Source organism: Polistes dominula, unplaced genomic scaffold (assembly GCF_049000335.1).
Source record: "Polistes dominula isolate Pdom_NZ unplaced genomic scaffold, Pdom_raw_medaka contig_20, whole genome shotgun sequence".
NCBI lineage: Eukaryota > Metazoa > Arthropoda > Insecta > Hymenoptera > Vespidae > Polistes > Polistes dominula.
Genome location: NW_028301147.1, coordinates 5,384,531 through 5,404,958, shown reverse-complemented (window position 1 = coordinate 5,404,958; position 20,428 = coordinate 5,384,531). Strand labels below are relative to the sequence as shown.

The 20,428-nt window shown below is 26.0% G+C and overlaps 2 protein-coding genes across 6 annotated transcripts; one reads left to right on the top strand and one right to left on the bottom strand.

The window, feature by feature from the left end:
- The first annotated feature begins 866 nt into the window (after positions 1–866).
- LOC107074084 (adenosylhomocysteinase-like 1) lies at positions 867–9,053 on the top strand. Of its 5 annotated transcripts, none has more exons than XM_015335136.2 (11): positions 867–1,007; positions 3,363–3,410; positions 3,875–3,959; positions 4,511–4,704; positions 4,824–5,148; positions 5,259–5,409; positions 5,507–5,659; positions 5,729–5,894; positions 6,059–6,305; positions 6,446–6,566; positions 6,713–9,053. In XM_015335136.2, the coding sequence occupies exons 1-11, from the start codon at positions 909–911 to the stop codon at positions 6,717–6,719; spliced, it is 1,596 nt and encodes a 531-aa protein (XP_015190622.1). In that variant the 5' UTR covers positions 867–908; the 3' UTR covers positions 6,720–9,053. The 5 variants fall into 5 exon arrangements, with proteins under 5 accessions (XP_015190622.1, XP_015190624.1, XP_015190623.1 ...); XM_015335137.2 differs by having other exon boundaries at positions 892–1,007; positions 4,523–4,704; XM_015335139.2 differs by lacking the exon at positions 867–1,007 and adding an exon at positions 1,742–2,257.
- Positions 8,740–20,108, bottom strand: dome (cytokine receptor domeless). The gene is given in 14 exon segments (XM_089177336.1): positions 8,740–14,260; positions 14,334–14,403; positions 14,526–14,616; positions 14,696–14,842; positions 14,929–15,820; positions 15,896–16,044; positions 16,118–16,429; positions 16,519–16,690; positions 17,003–17,160; positions 17,296–17,473; positions 17,475–17,602; positions 18,180–18,476; positions 19,303–19,894; positions 19,980–20,108. Coding segments are annotated over 13 exon segments (4,587 nt in total). The 5' UTR covers positions 19,880–19,894; positions 19,980–20,108; the 3' UTR covers positions 8,740–12,844.
- Positions 20,109–20,428: the final 320 nt, after the last annotated feature.

Below are 20,428 nucleotides of genomic sequence, written 5' to 3'. Positions count from 1 at the left end.
ATTACAGCAGAAATGATCCTAACTATCAAACGATAGTATCGCCCTCTAATAATTTAAAGTATGCCGATAGTAATGCATTAATAATGTTAATACTCTCAATCATTTGAATAAAGACAATATTTATGTAAATATATTTGTTTTAATAGACATTTAATCAATTGTTCACATTGTAAGAAAAAAATTTTCCAGTTTATAGTATGTTTAAAATGTTTTTTTGTGATAAGTTGAAATATCTACATACTATATATGACAAATGCATTTAAAATCACGTGATCAGCGCGGGTAATTAGGTACCCAATCGCATTATAGTCAGAATGTTTTCTACTTTCATTCGCGCGGCATTCAAATTTAATAAATGATTATGGTCATTTCTGTTTTTTTTATTTCTCGATTATAAATATCATACAATTTTTATTATAATTATAAACAAAGAAAGTAGTAGAATTCAAATACTATTCGTAGAATATCAATACCTTTTTGGGTATTTAATTAACAAACTTTAACAGTTTAATTGAACGATAAATTTGTAAAATTTGTTTAATAATATGATTATTAAGTTTGATTAAATTACGTGACCTTTTAATAAAGTTATTTTTAATTGCATGTATCGTATTTTAACTCAATATTATTCATAACAATGGAATATGGATACTTTATAATTATAGTGTATATATAGTACAATATAAATATTCTTGAATAAATTAGTTACATCTAATTCATTGTATGCATTCGACAGATACGTTATTTTTAACAAAGCCTTAATAACATAATTGACAGTTATTAGTTCATATAAGTATTAGCGCTGTAACTCACATCTGGTAAATTGTCAGCACAGTACTCTGTAGTTGCAGTATCTATAGTTAGTCTATGCTTTGGTCTTCTTGTATATAGATGTATCTGATTGAAAAATGGCTGACGGGGGAGATGCATTAAATACGTTATCAGGAAAAGAGGCTAGAAATGCCGTCAGCGATGGTCCAGTTACCGATCCTGCTTCAAGTACTAAGGTAAATTATATTTAGAACGATATGATGTCATTGAAGATATCATCATTTATATACCACTCGTGGTCATACTCAAATTTAATGACTAGTCTTATATAGGGATATTTTTGGTATTTTATTTTTACAACTCTTTTAGAATCTCATTTTAATATCATATTATGTCTGAAAAATCTATTTCTTTAACATTATGTATATGATTTGTGTGTATGTGTATGTGTATATGAGGGTAAAACAAATATCCTTCAAAAAACCTAATAATTATAAAGCGTGTATTGTATATACGTGAGTGTGTGTTTGTGTGTGTACTTAGTTTTTTTTTCATTCATTTTTGTTCTATATATATCTATATTTGTGTTTCTTCATATCTTATGTTGGAATCGTTCGTTGTTTCATTATTGAAATTGTTTTTTTAAAAGCTTTATTTAATTTTATATAATTTATATAATTTTGTATCAAATATATTGATAAAGATGTAATTTTATGTTAATTTGTTTACTATTAGTTAAACTTTTAAAGTTATATATTTTTGACGAAGCAATATATAAAAGATAATATGTAATATATATAATTTGTTATTTTTATAATAATAATTACTATATATTTCTATATTTAATACTAATCTATTTAGTAGATTAATATATTTGAATACCTAAATAATATATTCAATTACCTTTAAAAATTGCTTATAAATACTTTATATGTGTAACTTTTATTTATACTTAAATATTAATCTAAAAGACTTTGTAAATACATTTTAGCAATATATGCTATTATCATTTATATAAAGTTTATTTGTTACACAAATTACTTTGCAAATGGGTATATGCATATAAAGAATTACTACATATTTGTAAGTGTTTTAATGCAATATACATGAATTTCTATGATAATGACAAATGTTTACACAATAAGAAGGATACAGATGTACTATCTATTAATGTTATGCAACATGGAAACGTATTTTGTATAGTTAGTTTGATAATCTGAATTGAAATAGAAGACACTTGGTTTGGAAAAAGACTGTCTTGGTACAGCTGCTACACAGCTTCTATAATTCTATTCTAACAGTTCTTCGAATGCTTTCAAGCACATAAGTTGTCTCTATTATACTATTAAGTATAAAGTGATAGATCTAACTATTTTATACACATCTACAACTTTATATACAATTATATATTCAGAATTTTGTGTTTTTATTAAAAATGGAAATGTCAGAGAAGGAATTATCAGAATCTAAACAGGATTTAAAAATTGTATGTAAACACTTTTTCTACATTATACTTCCTATTACAATGAATTCTCTTTTACTCCATTTATATAGATATATTTTTTCTATTATTATTTCAATATAACTTTTTTATAAAAATAATTCATTATTGTACAAAATTTTAATGCATATATAATAAATATATTTACATTTAGTGAAATCATTTAATTTTTTCAGTACAATAACTCTTAAATATATTAATAACTAATATAGATATTATTTATTATAATTAAAAGAAAAGATAGCAAAAGATATAACTTTTTAATTATATTTATAAAATCCAAGTTTCTCTGTTCCTTATTTTATTTATTTATGATAACATTAATTTAACATTATATTATTTGTATCATTAAATTGATTTATACATTAAATATAATTTTATTTCAATTTTCAACATTGTAATATATTTATTTATCTATGAATAGAACGTATAAATTTAAAAGCATGTTAGCTATTATATATCTGTAGTCTATCATTAAAGTGATTTTGTTGTTTTATATATACAGTGTTATTCTCACAGTAGTCCGTAGGTTCGGTACCAATCACTCATCCATCGCTCATTTATAAGCCTAAATACACTACATGGGCGTGGCACAGTTAACTCTGAATGAATTTTTCTCAAGTATAATTGAAATAATTATGGAATATTTAAAGGTTTTACTACTAATGTATGTATAACAAATTTAATTAATCAGTACCATTCATTAATTCATTATATTATTGAATAGAATTTTTGTATTTCACATATATTAAGTATAATTGTAATGATATAATAAGTAATTTATATTTTACAAATTATATTATTATATTTTATATAATTTTTATTAGTATTATTTTATGAGTATTACTTTTATATAATTTTAATCATTTTTTATTGCATTATTTTATATAATTTTTCTTATACCTCTTAGATAATGTCATTTAGAAAACATTATTATGAAATAATTTTTGCATTACATATAAACATTGATTGATGCTTTATTTGTTTTACATATAAAGTATAACCTTTGGGAGCTTTGTACCAAGCTACGGACTGTATTATGAAAATCTAATGCATTTGAATCATGAAATGGTGATTGTTGTGATTTCAGAGCCTTGAGGCATCAAATAATGCCTTTCACGGCCCGAGAACAAAATTAGTAAGTAAGAATATGTGTATCAAAGACAAAGTAAATTGTACCCTCTGCCAAAAACAATCTCTTGTCACTTCCTCAGGATTGCTTTAATTCCTTCCAACTGTTTAAAGGTGGTCCACGCCAATGGAATTGTCATTTTTTTTATCTCCTTACCAGTGAATACAGACTAATAAAGAGATGATTTACTTATCTTCATTTTCTCCAAATTTTTTGATGCAGAAAGTATTCACATAGATAAATCATATCATAAATGTTTTAGGTTCAGTTCTATATATATATATATATATATATGGAAATCGTTTAAATCATTTCTATACTAATGTAAATCGTCTATATTAATCTGTGTCTATATTAAACAAAATAACTTCATTCGCGCGCACCATTGAGTTCGTAATATTGTTTAATTCATAACAATTTGTTAAGTCTCCATGAATGTTAAAGATATTTAATCTGCTTAACATTTCTAGGATTCTAAATCTGGGGCTTTAAAGAAATCTAGTCGGTATCGCAGCCGGTCTTTATCTGCTAGCAGCACTGACAGTTATAGTTCTGGTATGAATATAATGATGATTATTTGTTGCCTTTGTGCTTGTTAAGCCTTCTTCTAATTCATTTTTTGAACAAGTGAATGTCTCCTATATATATATATATATATAAAAATGCAGAGCGTTTCGTAATACATATTGTAATATTAAGCTATATCAAATTATTGAAACACAAAAGTAAATATAACTTTTATACAAGATCAAATAGCATACATCTTTGTATGAACTTTTTTAGATTGCTTTTATATTTCCTGTTCATTACTAAAAATAAACCTCTTGTATTACGAAACATCCTTTATATATATATATATGCTTTTGTGTTAATATTTCCATTATTAATCTACTTAAAATATATATGTAGTTTATGAAGTGTCTGCATTAAAAAAAAAATAACTGATTATAATTAATGCAAATGTGTTTCATTATTATGCATGATTTATCTGTTCAAGTATAACTCATTCACTTTTACTTTCAAAACTATATAGAACATGATAACTTCACACTTGCATTTTTTGTGGCACTAACTGTTAATGTTATGGTATTTTGGTTCTATCTTAGCATCTTATACAGGAAGTTCGTCAGATGAAGATGATGTATCACCACGTGAGAAAATTCAAAAGACGGAAAGAGGATTTACTGACTTTTGTGTGCGGAACATCAATCAACATGCTTTCGGGCGTAGAGAAATTGAAATCGCAGAACAAGAAATGCCAGGAATCATGGCACTTCGTAAGCGTGCAGCAGAAGATAGGGTATTTTACTATTTTGCTTTATTTATTTATATAATTTATTAACATATCTTTACTCATGTATTAATTTATACATTTTTTAATTATAAGATGAAATTCTGATGTTTAAATAATTTTAACAGCCATTGAAGAATGCCAAAATTGTGGGATGTACTCATATTAATGCTCAAACAGCAGTTTTGATTGAAACCTTAGTAGAGCTTGGAGCGCAAGTACGATGGGCTGCATGTAATATTTATTCTACACAGAATGAAGTAGCAGCTGCTTTAGCTCACACTGGATATCCAATTTTTGCTTGGCGGGGTGAAACAGAAGAGGACTTTTGGTGGTGTATTGATAAGTGTGTGGCAGCTGAAAATTGGCAACCAAATATGATATTGGATGATGGAGGAGATGCCACACATTTAATGCTTAAAAAATACAATGCTATGTTTAAAATGATTCAAGGTATAATATTTATTTTTTTGTGGATGGAATTTTTTATTTTATTGTCCTCATTAAAATATTTTTTGAAATTATGCAAAATAATATTTTTACATTATATAAACGAATTTTAGGTATTGTCGAAGAAAGTGTTACTGGTGTTCATAGATTGTATCAATTGTCCAAGGCAGGCAAATTATCCGTCCCTGCAATGAATGTAAATGATAGTGTTACAAAGACCAAATTTGACAATCTTTATAGTTGCCGGGAAAGTATTATTGATAGGTATGTTGATATTAGTTATGGTAGAAATATTGTAAAAACAGCATTATATTCATATATATGCTGCTATAAATTCTTTTTGTAAGTTTGCTTTATATAGTTTAAAGAGATCCACAGACGTTATGTTTGGAGGAAAACAAGTTGTAATTTGTGGTTATGGAGAAGTTGGCAAAGGATGTTGTCAAGCTCTTAAAGGATTGGGTTGTATTGTATACATTACTGAAATTGATCCAATTTGTGCATTGCAAGCTAGGTAAATAAACTTAATTTCACCTAACTATATAAATATATTTGTAATATACATGCATTTTCTGTTTTACAGTATGGATGGATTTAGAGTAATGAAATTAAATGAAGTGATTAGAAATGTTGATATTGTTATTACTGCAACAGGCAACAAAAATGTAGTCACTCGGGAACACATGGATAAGATGAAAAATGGATGCGTAGTATGCAATATGGGACATAGTAATACAGAAATAGATATTGTATGTTTTAGCTCTTTTTTTAACTAATAGTAATGTAAAATTATATTGTTCAAAATGCTTTGATCTTGGCTTTTTTGGAGGAAGAACTCGTATTTCTTCTATTTCAGAACAAAAAAGAAATATATTGGTAAAAGATTAAGATCCCTTTAATATGTTCTTAACAGAACAGTTTACGCACCCCTGATTTAACTTGGGAAAAAGTAAGATCTCAAGTGGACCATGTAATCTGGCCAGATGGAAAGCGTATCGTCCTCCTAGCGGAAGGTCGTTTGGTCAACTTGTCTTGTTCCAGCATTCCTTCTTTTGTAGTCTCCATTACAGCTGCTACACAAGCATTGGCTCTCATCGAACTATTTAATGCTCCGCCAGGACGTTATAAGAGTGATGTTTACTTGCTTCCTAAAAAAATGGGTATTTATGAAAAATATATTACAATTTAAAAAGCAGTTAGTATTGTAAAAATTTAATTATATACACTCAAATATACACTATAATATGAAGTGATTTTTCTAGTAGAAAAAATAATTAATGAACAAAATATTATTTTACAGATGAATACGTCGCTTCATTACACTTACCAACATTCGATGCACATTTAACAGAATTGACAGATGAACAAGCAAAATACATGGGTTTGAATAAGGCTGGACCTTTCAAGCCCAGTTATTACCGGTTCGTAGTTTTATAAAGATGTAATTTTAAAAGATAGTTCTTTTTTTCTTTCCTTTTTACAAATTTAAGTTTTTTTAGAAAAAATATGTTTTTGTGGTTAAACATATTAAAATTAATATTTGATTTTTGTAATTTATTTGTTTCAGCTACTAAAAATGAATTAGAAATTTCTCTTTGGAAAATACGTGCAGTATTTACTATTTAAGAAATTAGTCTTAAAGTTACTGAAACTATCTTCTTTTACTGTTTTTAATTTTGCTTAATTTAATATGGAGAAGGTTCACGTTGTCTAACAATACACTATAGTGTAAATTTTTCTTTACAAATGAACACAAATTTTCAATGTACATTGTAAAATTATTGTAAAGGTGTAAATTTCGCAAATTTAATGTATTATCAGAATTTTTGTAGCTCTGTCAACATTTCCAATAATAATAATTCAATTGGATCTATTTATTTCGATCAGTAAATGCAGTGAAAATCGTTATTAAAATGATTTTATAAAGTTATAACTTTAATAAGTAAAGATATGCACGAAAAAGTTAATTTACTTTTATCGATTGATATTGTAAAAATAATAGAAATAAAATTAAGTATATCAGATAAATTAAAATTTTTTAATTTATAATACAAGAAAGCCCTTTTTTTTTTTTTTTTTTTTGAATATTGAAGAACTTATCGAATTTATAATTTTAATTATTAATTTATTGTAAAAAAAAATGTAACATTACTTTCGTATATACAGAAAGTTAACAGAGCTAAAATATTATGAACAATTATGAAGTTACAGTCTTACAATTAATATATTCTTTGATTCATGAATGAAGGGTTAATATTTAAATATTAATATCATATTTAATACATTCATCATTTGTATCGTTTGTTCTTGAATTATTTTCTTATCACATAAATGTTTTTATTTTAATTGCTTAGAAAATAATATTAAATTACTAAAAAAAACTTAGAACATGTTCTTATATACAACTGCCGGTTGTTAGAATTTGTAAAAATAAAATAGCTAAATTTTCCGATATATTTTAGAGCAATATTATTTAATAAAGTAATGTACTTTATATTAAATGTGTCAAAAAAAGTAGAACATAATACGCAATATTATTATCAGTTTTTACATGTACACGATACATGATACATTATTTTATATGTAAGTAATAATGTATCATGATAAATGTATTTAAAAATACTTAATGCCATTAGTCTAATGATTGATGTATACCTCACTTATGCACCAATATAATTGTTCATTATTTATATTATTATTTAGGTAATTTTACGTGAAATTTAATATAAATAAACAATTAAATGATCGATATACAATGCATTCATTCAATAATTAGTAATATCATTGTGAAACATGTAGGTAACAGTATTACTAAAATTTTATAGAATGGTCTATAAGTCTACTATAAAATTATATGATCTGCAAATAAATTTTTATACATGCATAGATACAATGACAGTTAATTACTTATGCAATTAATTATAAATTATATACTCATTTATTCTTGGCCAAAAATCAGAATGGAAAGGTATATTGATCATTAGGCGATGAAATGGACAATTGAATTTGTTATATCAATATTATAGTAAATTAAAAACAATAATATCTAATATTGTTAATAATAAATGAAGTCTTAAAATAGATAATTGACTTCAATTAAATAAAAAAAAAATAATAAGTAATATATAATGTTCACACCACAATAGGAAAGGCACGGAAGTATCTTATTTATACATGTATGTATGAAAACTGTAAAATATAGAATAAAATACTAGTTGCTGCCCATCTCAATATTATAATACATACCAAAAAAAAATAGAAAATAAAAATATAATATAAAAAATAAATTTACAGTATCTCAGCAATAAGCAAGAAATCATCTGTGATTACATTTTTGACAATAGACATCTAGTAGTATCATACAATAGAAGTATATACTTTCAAATTATTAAACATCCTGATTATAATACCATTATTGATATTTTTGTAACATCTACGCTACTAAAAAAAATCTAAATTATTACCTTGAACATATAAAAAATAATACGAATCAAAATTGTTGCTTAACTCTAAAAGTTCTAAAAATTGGCACAGTGAATATACACAAGCAAATTGTGTCTTGAGGTAATCCATATGCAATCAAAAACAAAAGCGTAATGTTCAAATATTATAGTCGATATATTTCAGCATAATCATTATAAAGTAACTATTTTCGAAGCACATATTAACAGCATTATATTTAAAGATAAGTTACAAGAATTCTTGTAAATATTTAAAACAATTCCTGTACGAGTATTGAAAATAAAGTAACTTTGGAATATACACACTAAAAGAAAATGGCAAGTTCTAACGGCATGGCATACAGACAATGGCATAATTGTTATTTCATAGTATAAGTTAAACTAAATATAACCACAATCTATGTAATAAGAAATAAATAATAAAACCAAAAAAGTAGTAAAAATATATTTTACAGTACTCTGTACAAGACCTCATTAGTATCATATTATCTGAATAAAAAATGATATAAGATTAATTTTAAGATGAATAATTCAGAAAATTTAGAATACTTTATAAAAGAAATAGTAAATGGTTTAAACACATATAGATATTATATATATATAATATCTGGTTAATTAATTCAACAATCCAACGCACTACATTTCGACTCTTTTATATAGGGAGCTCAACAATATTTATAGATCCTGTTATTCTTTGTCGATTTACTTAGAATGTAAAATGTATGTAATATTTACATAAATTGATTCTGTCACTGGTGATTACACAAAAATTTAATTATCATTTTCATATTAGAAAATGTATCATATATATATAGTAGTTATAAAGTATTATGATTGAAGTCGTAGATCTATTCAATTTTGCTATAATAAATTTTTTTGTCATAACACGGAGCTCCCCATAAGACAATGAAAATAAACATTAAACATCTTAAAGAACTATTCAGTATTTAACTAAATTCTAGAAAAATCATATTATTAAATACAAAAATAAAATATTATAATAGATATTGTATACACATGCCTGATTAGTTAAACGCAAATTAATAAAAATAAAAACATTGACACAAATACATCTTATAAAAATGTGTAGCACGTCAGTAGTTCTATGTTTTGTTTAGTCCAAATATTTTTCAATTTAGCCTAATGTGTATATTTTTACTGTGTAATAAAGTACTATTTTCTTTTTTATAAATATGTAACAAAAATAGATAATAATAGATATTTATATGTACAAAGGGGATATGTGAAACGTATTAATATATAAGCTTGATTACGTCCTTAAATTAATCTAGAAGCCCAGACAGCAAAAAATACTTATTTAATTTAATATCTAGATATTTGCAATATTATGCATATACCTTCTTTTAAATAGCTCATTATATAATCTCTTGTCCGGTTTTTTTTTCTTAAAGAGATTATTGGTCAATTTTTGTAGAGAAATAAATCTATAATTTACACACACAAATGTGCTTATTAAAATTTTGTAAAATTACCATGCTGACAGTATACATTTTTAATTTTTCTTTATATACATTTTTATATAAAATCGTTTCCTAAGGCTTTAATGTAGAATTAATTAATTTTACATGTGATACATAAATATCATTTATCGATTTTTAATCTTACTGTAGATTATTTTTATATTAATACTATGCCGTTTTCTGATCCCACATTGGGGCCATGCACAAAACAATTGGATAAGCGTTGATGACACCTCGGTGCCGTGAAAGAAAGCATAAAAAAACAATCTACTTAGAAAATATGTCAAAGATATACGAAATACCGAGAAAGTATTTTACAAACAAAATTAATAAATTAATTACACATGGAAACATTAAAAAAAAATTTAATTTCAAAAATCGTCAGCGACAAGCGAAATGATCTGAGTCGGTTCTACCGGCGCTAAACAAAACAATTTCAATTAGACGTGCGGACAGCATAGTATTAATTATAATATAATGAACCATTCGATGTTTATAAAAATATACAAATCATTTATAGTGCACTTGTATCGAGTATCGTATGTTTTTTTATGGTTTTTTTTTTCATTTATAGCTCCAATGCTATGATTCTCCAATTTTTCATTAACCATACAGAAACATACATTCTTTGATTTAAAAGTCGGGCATTATATTCTATACATTTAACATGATTAAAAACTAAGTAGCATTTGCGTAATACACATATTGGATTACACATTCGCAGCTCGTTAATAATACCAACATACGAGTACACATAAGCTCGTTTTTGTCAGAATTACATAGATGGATAATTCATCTATGTAATTGAGTAGATCATATTTCACAAGTACAAACAATATATTTCTCAAGTTCAAGTATATTTAACAGTCACAACAATTTTTTTTGTAAAATATTATACTGTTCAAACTTGTGAAATTGCTCAACTATAAAAAGTTCCAGGCCTTTTTTTATTCCAGTATGATTTTGTGCTAATTATATTTTATAGCGTACCAAATAGGAATAAAATTATATTTCAAATATTTAATGATATTAATGAATATAAAAAATAAATATTTGTGCAAAGATAATTAAATCTTAATGAAATATTACAAATTTTGAACGTATATATTATATATATATATATACAGTAAGATATACATATATGTATGTATATATATATATATATATATATATATATATATATATATAATAATTATTTTGCCAATTCGTATCATTTTGTAAATAATACATATTACAAAGTAAAATATTTACTGATAATACGTTTTTCTTGAAAATTAGTAATAGTAATATATATGACATAAAAAAGACCTGGTTGTGAAAACTCGCGTACTCTGTCAATGACTAGTTTAAAGTATGCATACATATATTCTTGCTCGTTTTGTATGACTTTTAATGGCATTGCGTTATTCAAAACTTTGTTAGAATAGAGTTCTTATCACATTGCTGATTATAATGTATAAAATCTCTACTAAATGATTTTTTATGATTAACAGTGTATAATTGATTCTTTCATTTATTCTGAATTAATTCTTATTTATATAAGATATTTATTTATTTACTTTATTAACTTTGCTAATTGGTCTATTAATAATAATAAAATATTATAGAAAAACAATAAAAGTTATATCTACAATTGAACAATTTACATATGTAAATAGCATGTAATGTGAGTTTTAATATAATTTATTTGATGGACAGTAATACGAATAAAAAATTGTTAACTTTTATTCTAAAATAACATCTCTATATATGGATTGCACTGTTGAAGAATAAGTCAAATATTTTTTACATTTTTGCTTGCTTCGGTATTTGTTGGAAGTATATGATTCAAGAATATTAGTATACACATCACTATCCATAACAAGGATAATATAAATCTGTGATTAATTATTTTCGATTAATTTCATGTAACATCAAAGTAAATTTTCTGTTAAAATTGTATAGTTCTTTAAAATATACTAATTAATGTTATTAATCTAATTTACTCGAAAAACATCATTCTTATGATAATATATTGACGCTTAAATAACAATTTGATTATTGTGATAGCAGTAAACTATCAATAAAATTATGTCACATAATTTACTTAATTTACTCATATTATTATGTCTTATATCTAAAAGACCCTTTTATCAGAAAATATATGATACAAAAGTAATATATTTTGTACATATTTTCACAAGTGAGGGTACTTAGTATTTAATCCTTTCTGCTATTACCACGAATCTGACTTTCGATGACTATCGATAAGGTACCAAATGAGAAAACCACGAGTTTAATTCATGGTACAAATTACAGGCCAAGCATAAGAACAACGAATCTGATACATGGACCAAATTACTGGCAAATATACAAATACGCTAATAATTTGAACTTGTTTCGCGAGCGATTGCGTTGTTTGTTTTAACCTACGCACTGCATTATTCTTTTTTAGCAAAAAGGATTAATATGTACATGAATCACTAATATTGCGTTATTTATACAAAATATTGTGCATCTTGATAAGAGGATACACAATGTTTTCATCTTCATCTTTGATAGAAATTTAAAAGATGCTTCCTCGAGTGCTAACTAGTCGTAAAAATTACTGCATTTTTTAAATTATAAATAAACTATGTTCAACTGCATTCTTCAAGCACCTATGAATAGATTGTCTTATTGTACCATATGATTAATTTCATCTTATCTCCACTACAAAGGAAGTCTTGAAACATAAAGTATACATTTTATAACCATTAAAAGTTAATTTACTTCTTTTCATTGCATTGTACTTGGCACAACTGTCACTTTACAATATTGTTCGTCTGATGACTGGCTAACAATATTTTGTGGCAATGGCTTATTAAATCTGTCATGTTGTATATAAGATGACGATGTTGTAGATGGTACTATTTGTTGATCTAATTCAGGATTTTCTGCAATGGTTACGTATCCAGAATTTTTATTAGTTTCAAGTATCATTTTATCAGTATCCAATTCTCTACTTGGTTTTAAATTTTCACTTGATCGCCAGTATATAGGAAATGATGCCAAAGTATCATCATTTTTATTTTCATGTATTTCTGATTTTGGAGTTTCTGTTTTCTCTTTTTGCCTTTGCAGCATTTGAAGAACAGATGTTGCAAGAACATATGGTTTTGATGTTCCATCTGTGGTAGTACACGGAGCACAAGATTTTTTCGAGGAATTTAATGAACTAGTTGCAGTATTTGACTTTTTTATAATTTCAGATACTGATGCTACAGCAACATATGATTTTGATGATGAATCAATTAGAGTTTGTGTTAACGTAGTTGGATTTACAAAAGAAGAAACAAATGGTTTATTACAAGAATCTGTTAAAGATGTCGTAGCAAATGAAGTAGATATCGTACTTTTCTTAGGATCCGTATTACTTATATTAAGAGGTTGTCTTAACATATCTATAATACCTGTTTGTACATATGGCTTAGAAGTTTTGTCTGAAATGGAAAGTGGCGTTATAGCATCAGATGTTAATATGTTCCGTTCCGTAAATTCCATGTTATCGAGATCACGAAATGAGTCTGTAACTTTTTTATCTCTTTCTATCTGTTCTAGATAAGCTAAAGCTGTATAAGGACTAATGGGTTTTTTCTCCGGTTTATTGCTAACAGTTTCAATCATTTCTGCATTTTCTTCTGATTCAGATATCATGGGTTTAGAAGTTCCCTCATTTGTAATGTAACTGTTAGCATTGAAAGGTTCTTTGGGAACCAAGCTTGGATTACTGGATAATTCTTCAGATGAAGGCATACTAATATACCCTGTTGAGGACCACGTATGCTGAGAAGTAGTGTAACCTGTAGTATCAGTTAAATTAGGAGTTGATCTTGCTAAAGATGATGTATCTCCTATTATTGGTTCTCCAGGTTTTGCCACATAAGAATCCCAACGAGCAGTTTCTGTTACTAACGCAGGTCTAGTAACACTAATATTTCTCTGACGAAGGCTAGATGAGCCTTCCCAAACTGGTAAGGTTTCAAGTAATTTGTTAGGTGTGATTGGTATTGGATCTATTTCTGTTCCACTGTCACTAGAAACTCGCGAATTTGATGTAAGAGAAGATGTAACAGATTCTTGTCCACTTGAACATCCACTTGAATCAGCAGAAGATTGTCGTATGTGTTGCTCTCCCCCTTTTTGAAGTAATTTCTGTAATAATAAAGATTATTGTAAAGAGAAGTTAATTATATCATTATTACCATATATTTGAAATATACCTTACCATATTTGGTGCAAGTCCTGGTGGTAATTGGACTTCAACATCTTGCATAGCCTTACACTTACGCCACATTCTATAATTAAAAGTTTAAGATATACAATATATTTTAAAAAAATAATCTACATCTTATAAAAAAATATAGATAAACTAAAAATAGAATAATTATATAAACAACAAACAAGAATTTCTACTTACATTTTAGTTGTATATACGATACCAAAAATAAAAGCTACAAAACTTATTATACCAATCATCCATATAACTACCCAAACTTTAAACGATGGTCCTGTAACACAAAGAAATACATTACATAACATTAACAACATTTAACAATAGATTGATAATATAGTAGAAATAATAATCACCATCACTGTAACAATTTCCTTCTCCGGGATCTGACCAAGGTCCTTTCAAATAAATGTTACCTGGAGCTATATTAACAGCTCTTACACGAAATTGGTAAAGTTTTTCTTTACCTACAGTTTTGCAATTAGGAATAGGTAACTGGGCTTCTGCAATTTGTATTGATTATTATATAATTAATTTATGCAATATGATATTTTGTTTAATTTATATAAGTATATTAAATTTATCTTACCAGTTTTTGTACTATTTTGAATTTCACCATCACTAGAAGATATTTCGTAATAATCTAAATGACCAGCTGAATTTTGTGGTTTAGACCATTTTATCATTACTTGACTCGAATTCATAAATCGTACCTTTGGTATAAAAATTTTTCCAGGTACACCTATTTCCGTGACTTTATAAATTGTTGGAGATTTTACACTACAAGCCACAGTACAAGCAACAACATTAACACTGTAATTTTTGTATGCTAAGAGTTCTTTTAATTCAATATGGTTAGCTTCTTCAACTTTTTGCACATGACCATTGCAATAAACTTCATAATATCTAAGTACACCATTCATCGAATCAGGTGGTTTCCATGTTATAAACATTGTTGTATTTGTAACATTAACAATAGTAACATCTTTTGGCGGTGTACTTGGTGCAGCTTCAAGAGTTGTGTTATATAAAGGATCACTATGTAGACTTTCTCCATTTTTTGTTGTTACAGACACAGCTATCATATATGTAGTATAAGGTTTTAATCCATGGACTGAGCCACGTATTGTTTGTGGATCTGCTTTAATTGTTTTATTTAATTTAGGACCTTTACAATTAATGTTTAGTGGAGATACTATAGGACAGTAATAAATAGTATATTTTTCTATAATGCCAATACGATCAGAACAATCAATTTTCCATCCAGCATCAATATAATCAGATTCAATATGATTTATCCATACGGATTTCATTTTACCTATAACTTTATTATGAATCACTGTACACGATGACCAAACCATTCCACTACTGCCTTTTTTTGTATTTACCGAAATTGCAAACTGATACACTAGTTTTGCATTAGGTACAGTCATATTATAAACTGTAGTATTCTTTGATACATGTACCCAGTCCAAATAACCCTATATATTATTAAATTATTAGCTAAATAAAGAATTGTTTTTGAAGATATTTATAATATAAAAAATGATACGTACAGTGCATTGATAAGGTCGGTCGCGTTCATTATTGCACCAAAATATAGTGTAATTTGTAATTTCTGTATTTGTAATAGGTGGTTTCCATGATAATTCATATAAACCTCCGTCAAATGCAATTTTAGTAAATGCTATAGGTTCAGGTGGAGCTAAAATTAATTCAATATTAATATTTTTGTATTAAGCTCCATTTATATATAAAATATATTTTTATATTCTTACTGTCATATTTGCTTGGCACAATTATTTGAGATCTCCCTTTACTCATACCCACTAAATTCATTGAAACAAGTTCAAAGCGATAAGTACTGCCTAACTTTAACCCTTTGTATTTTGCATATGTTTTGGTTGTTTCATTTGGTAAAAGTTCTACTTTTTGTCCATTTTCTTCAACAGAATAAATCTGATATTTAAAATTTTTACCATTTTCCAAATGCGATGGTATAGTTTGCCAATACAAATATATATCTCTATTTAATGTATTTTCTGCTATTTCAAAACTTCCAATATCAGTACGTGGTGGTAATGCAGGCACTAACAATATTAAATACATATGAATAATTAAAAAATATATTCTAAAGAGTACATAATCTTACAAAACTAATAGCTGAACATTATCTTACATTCAGCTGGTGTTCTAAATGTAATACCACTGAATTCACTCCATTTATCTTCCCCTACTGCTAGTGCACTTTTCATGTAAACACGAATATCATAACCAGTATTAGAATAATTCAGCCCAGTAAGATTGTAATATCTTTTGGACGCATGTATATCATTTGTAATATTGATAACCTGGAAATATTATAATTATAAAAATATGTAACGTAATACTGTAAATATTAGGGAGACTGAAAAGTAATGTCGTTTCTACACATATCAATTTTTATATTTTAATCAAAAACCAATTGATTTTTATCGGTCCGGTATTATAAAATTTGCATACCAGGTGCAAAAACGTTGTTGATAACGAAGGGTGATTACATTATTGATTTAAAAATAAAAATTTGTTAAAAAGTTATTCATTTGAATTTAATGTTAGAAAGCGATATTACTATCTGGTCCATCTAATAATATTTTACGTTTATTTATAATGTATAATCATACCTTCCAATCTTCTTCATTTTCCCATTGATTTTGATAAGTAATTCTGTGATGCAAACCAGGTGGAAAATTTTGCATAGGAAATTGCACATTCCAATGCAACATTGCACTTTTTTCTGTTTTATTAATTACTGATAAATTTGCTGGTTTTGCCGGTATAACTGTAAAATATGAATAGGTAGATAATAGAGATCCTAAAATGTCTATTGTCTGTGCCTAATAGATAATAGTAAAAAATTCTTACTAATTGAAATTATTATTAAAAATGGTTATAAAATAAATGTATAGTTACAAACCATGAGCAAAATGATGAAATTTATATGATACATTAAAACTTCCCAGCATATTTTCTACAGTTAATATAAATAAGTAATATTCATATGGTTGTCTGTATATTGGATTTGTAGATGCATCCCATAAACAAGTATTTGGTTTAGTTTGTTTCGGACAAGGAAATAATTTCCGGCCTCCTGCTTCTTCCAGGTAACTTAAATACTAATGTAAATCTCGTAGTAACAAAATTTTTCACTGGATCCCAAGAGCAAATCAAATTTTCCCAATTGTGAGATATACAAGTGAAGTTTTCTGGCTCTTTGGGTTTAACTGTTAAGTAAAATATAATAAACAAACTTAAATTGTAATCACGAAAAAAATAATTTTATAATAAACATGTTCATTATTGCTAATAAATTAAATAATGATATATGTTATATAGAAATATATTAAATCTTACATAACATTACTGAATTAAGTATTAAATCAAATATTTCCTAGAAATATTTGTATGTATAATAGAATTTGAGTTCCTAGATACATTTAATTTTTTATTCCTAGATACATTTAAGTTGATATCTTAAAAGATGATATCTTAAAGTTTCCAAGATATACTCATGTCAAGTGTCAGGATTGCGTCAAGTTCATGAAACTAATAAGTGGGGGAATTCAATACACAGTCTTGTTTCTATCTATCTTTTGACCCAAAGTGATAACCTTATATGAATGACGCATTTTCGTAGGAAACTCATTGCAGATATAAAATTTATCTTATAACTAAATAGAGTATCTATTAAAATTTTTAAACATAATCAATTTAAAGTAAATAAGGAACATATTGAAAAACTTCTAACTGCTATGTAGCATTTATAGTATACGAGAAGAGAGTAATAAAGTAAATACTTACAACCAATAACAACTTTATTCAAACAAACTGCTAAATGTTGATTATCATCATTAGATAGTCTCAATTTACAATAGTACATATCTTCTGCAGGTGATGGTCGCTGTACATACATTGATATTGTAGTTTCATTGATAATAGTAATATATTCTGGTTCCATTTCTTTCATATTGCGAAAAAATACCAAATCAGAAGCATTTTTTCCAGGATATTCAAGGTCTATATATGTTTTATTTAATATACAAAGAATTTTCAGTGAATGACCATGTTCAAGAACAATATCACCATGTGGCCAAGTCCCTAGAAAATAAATATTATTTATTATAAACAAATATGATAAATAATAATCTTGCTCGAGGCAAATCTTACGAGAAAAACAAAACAAATAAGAAGTATAAAATCGACAATAAAATCAACATTGCCACGGAGCTTCACGTATCAAATGACAATACAAGATGTTAATATTATCCCATAAAATTTATAAATATATAAAATAAAGTAAAATAATTCATTGCATTATGCTTTAAATGTTATTATTGAAAATACAAATATATTTTATGTATAATTATTAATCATTAGTTTCTTGAAAAAATAAATATTTATTTTATAGACAATAATCACTTTTAAATGTTAAACATGTATTTTAATTTTAAAGCTTGCTTTCCATATATAAATTTTAATAAGCATATTCCTAACAAAATAATGTTTATAATTAATATTTATTTAAACCTAACAGCACACATTTTAGCCTGAATCTGGAACTGTATTTTCCCTGCATTAAATATAGATATATACATTTGGCTCAACTTTGGAATTCCAAAAGAGAAAATAAGTAGCATATTTTATTTATAATTCTAGAAGACTAAGAATACAGGATCGTAATGATGCTTTTAAAAAACTGTAACTTAATCAATAATTTAACTATGAATTTATAGTGGATAATTTAGTATATTATAATTTAATAGCTTTTATTATTTCTGTAATAATACTAATCAATAAAATATATTAGCTAGAAAATGTATTGTATTATATATCTATATATATAGATAATCTTATTATTAGAAATCTATGATATAATAAGAAATAAAAAAAAATCAAAAATATTATAAAAATATATAAAACTTACATCCAGGAGTCCTTATGCCAACTGCACACTTACTGGGATCTGCATTGCAAATATTTGTACATAACATAGCAATAATAATTATAAAAATTCCTCTCCAAGTATAACTCTTCCATTGAATATGTGTTGATTTTGAAACTGATAAACCTAAACTATAATCAGAATAATCTCTTGTTTTTGAAGATCTATTTAACAAATTAAAATAGCTGCACGTGCACAAATAATTCTTCGTTAAATCACAATGATCACTTTGCCTTATTTCACATTTACACGTAAAACATTTAACTTCCTTTTCCAATGAACACTGACAAATAGAGCACATTTTACTTTCACATTTGTCGTATATCGGACAATCAGTTGCTTCATTTTTTAAATGTGTTCTGTCCTTATGATACAACAAATAAGTTCTGTCTGTGTAACCATGATTTATTGGGTCTACATAGTCCTTACAAATTTTAGACATGCTATGTGCATCTGCAAACTGACATTTATCATGATTCAATGTAGTTTTTGATTTTACTAACGAAACTCGATTCATTTCTTGAGGATGTCTTCCAAAATATGCTGTATTTAAAGGCATATTTAGCTCCCATCACTAAAAAATAAATAAATTATCTCAGAACTTATAAAATAAATGGTTTTTATTAAATGTGTTTTAAAAAAACATACTGAAAATGTACCTGAACTTTTAGTTAATGATATAATTTTGTATAAGAATTTTCAAGGAAAGTTATACCACTATTATAATATGAAGTAATATAACTTGTGAATAGTAAAAGATGTGTTATGCATGAAAGCTTGCATGCAACTACCACATGATAGTATAAGAGATCAAGTAAAGAATCAAAAGAAATTTAAAAAAGATTCATAATCCATCTACACACAAAACAATGATTCATTCATTTTATTTACTGGAATCGTTTGAAGAAGATAAAATATAAAAATAATTGAAGATTCAAATTAAAAATCTGATTATAAATTAATTTACACATTAATGTTCGTATTGATAAATTCATATTACTATAATATCTGAATCAAGCATTAATGACAATTGCTCTATATATGAAATAAAAATAAATTTAATTAATATTATAAATTGATTACTATAGCCATGCATCTAGGGATTAAA

What these genes read in the sequence shown, in the direction of transcription:
- LOC107074084 (XM_015335136.2), top strand. Translation starts at nt 909, where the DNA reads ATGGCTGACGGGGGAGATGCATTAAATACGTTATCAGGAAAAGAGGCT. An exon ending in ACGGCCCGAGAACAAAATTA is followed by an intron (nt 3,411 to 3,874) that starts GTAAGTAAGAAT and finishes TAACATTTCTAG; the next exon opens with GATTCTAAATCTGGGGCTTT. An exon ending in CACTGACAGTTATAGTTCTG is followed by an intron (nt 3,960 to 4,510) that starts GTATGAATATAA and finishes GTTCTATCTTAG; the next exon opens with CATCTTATACAGGAAGTTCG.